Source organism: Perkinsus marinus, assembly GCF_000006405.1.
Source record: "Perkinsus marinus ATCC 50983 genomic scaffold scf_1104296936900, whole genome shotgun sequence".
Taxonomy (NCBI): domain Eukaryota; phylum Perkinsozoa; order Perkinsida; family Perkinsidae; genus Perkinsus; species Perkinsus marinus.
In genome coordinates this window covers 1,531-3,117 of record NW_003214009.1, presented here as the reverse complement: position 1 = coordinate 3,117, position 1,587 = coordinate 1,531, and the positions used below count along the sequence as shown (strand labels likewise).

General features: G+C 50.8%; 1 protein-coding gene across 1 annotated transcript; it reads right to left on the bottom strand.

The window, feature by feature from the left end:
* Positions 1-350: 350 nt before the first annotated feature.
* Pmar_PMAR017561 (conserved hypothetical protein) lies at positions 351-1,265 on the bottom strand (the record flags this gene model as incomplete). Its single annotated transcript, XM_002783638.1, has 3 exons — positions 351-429; positions 763-922; positions 1,135-1,265. Coding segments are annotated over 3 exons (370 nt in total), but the record flags the coding sequence as incomplete, so codon positions are not given.
* Positions 1,266-1,587: the final 322 nt, after the last annotated feature.

Sequence of the window (1,587 nt, the reverse complement as noted above, 5' to 3'; positions counted from 1 at the left end):
TGCTAAGTCTTCGAAGTGCAGCCACTCGCAGCCGACAGCCACAGGATCCAGTCGATGATCGACGGGTACTTGAAAGTATGCAGCCATCGCTCGCCCTAGGGCTGCTCCGATGCTGGCAAGACGCGTCTGATCAAACTCTGCCACGTAGGGCGGAGAGGCACAGTCCGAGCCGTAGAAGCTGCATTCGACAGTATAGCTGTTTATGACGCCGAATCGGCGGTAGGCGACAGACCGCGCCGTTTTCAACTGAGCTTTCGCGAACTTCCATCGCGACGACTCAAAGGAGACATCCTCAGTAGCCTTAGACGCCAGTTTAGGATAGACAGCACACGCGATGTTGGACACACCACAGCCATAGAAGGAAACATTCATCTTCTGCGAGTGTCCGTGGAGGTCGAGGAACAGCTGAGCGCAGACGACCCCTATACTCTCCTCTAGCAGGAGTAGCCGTACGTGAATGTTGGTGATATCTTTCCTTGGGGGCTCATCAAAGGCTTCGGACACTTGCCGTGCTGATCTGAAGTACCAGAGGAATATCCAGGCAGGCTTGGCAGCTTTCCTACAGATGATGACCATAGACTCCCATGTGGAGCATACTGTCCGTTGCGTGGACGGAGGACCTCGCAATTAATGAACCTTCCACTTGTAACGAAGCACACATGTTGATTACAAGTCGCCTTGCTCATGTTGGGTTTCAACGAGCACGTCCTGTCCGACAGCTTGAAGATATTCCTTCAACTTGAACACCTCGAAAGCTGACACACTCGATGGCAACTCTGAGCCACTGAGGATCACCTCAGGATGGATAACAGGATTCGGATCGGTCCAAGTTCGGTTGGGATCAACCCCGGCAAGCGTTGTCCTCGAGTTACCATGAACCACGCCGTCCACATTGACCATAGGTACGATGTGAAAACAGTACCTAAAGCAAGTACTAGCAAAAAATCAGATGCACTTCTCATCATGTGTCATTTCTGGACAGTACAGTGATCTTCGCAATAAGTTTGATCTGTCGTTCTTTCTGGTGCTATCATTAAAACAGAGCTGACAACGGCCATAAAATTGTATTTCCAGTTTATCGTCACTTCTAGATGGACGCTTGATACCGAAAGACACGATGCATTGGTGGACTACTTGGCGCGCAGCTGTCTGGCAGTGTCGCTGAGAAGCCAATGAAGCAGACCCAGACAGATCCAACTCCCCACGGTTTCTCCTGGATGCTGTCTCGCTATTATCACAACTGCTGGCCGACTTCGTCGTACGCACTCAACACGCGCTGAGCTACAATCAACATCACCATCGGAGCGGTATGGCAGTTATCTCACAAATGTCGATGCCATAGAGCTATCTTTCTCGAGAAGTCTACCATGCTTGTGTGCAATTGGAAGAGAGGAGAAGCGCTAACGATATGGGGACTATTCGCTGCACTCACCACCACAACTGGCTCACCGAGGCTTACTCGGGCCTCCAACGAGTGAGGCCGAATCTTGTGTGTTCCAAAACCGGGATTGTCCAACCTAGAATTGTGACAACTAGAGAGTAATCGCTCGACGTGCTTATAAGCAGTTCACATTTTCTCGAGAGTGA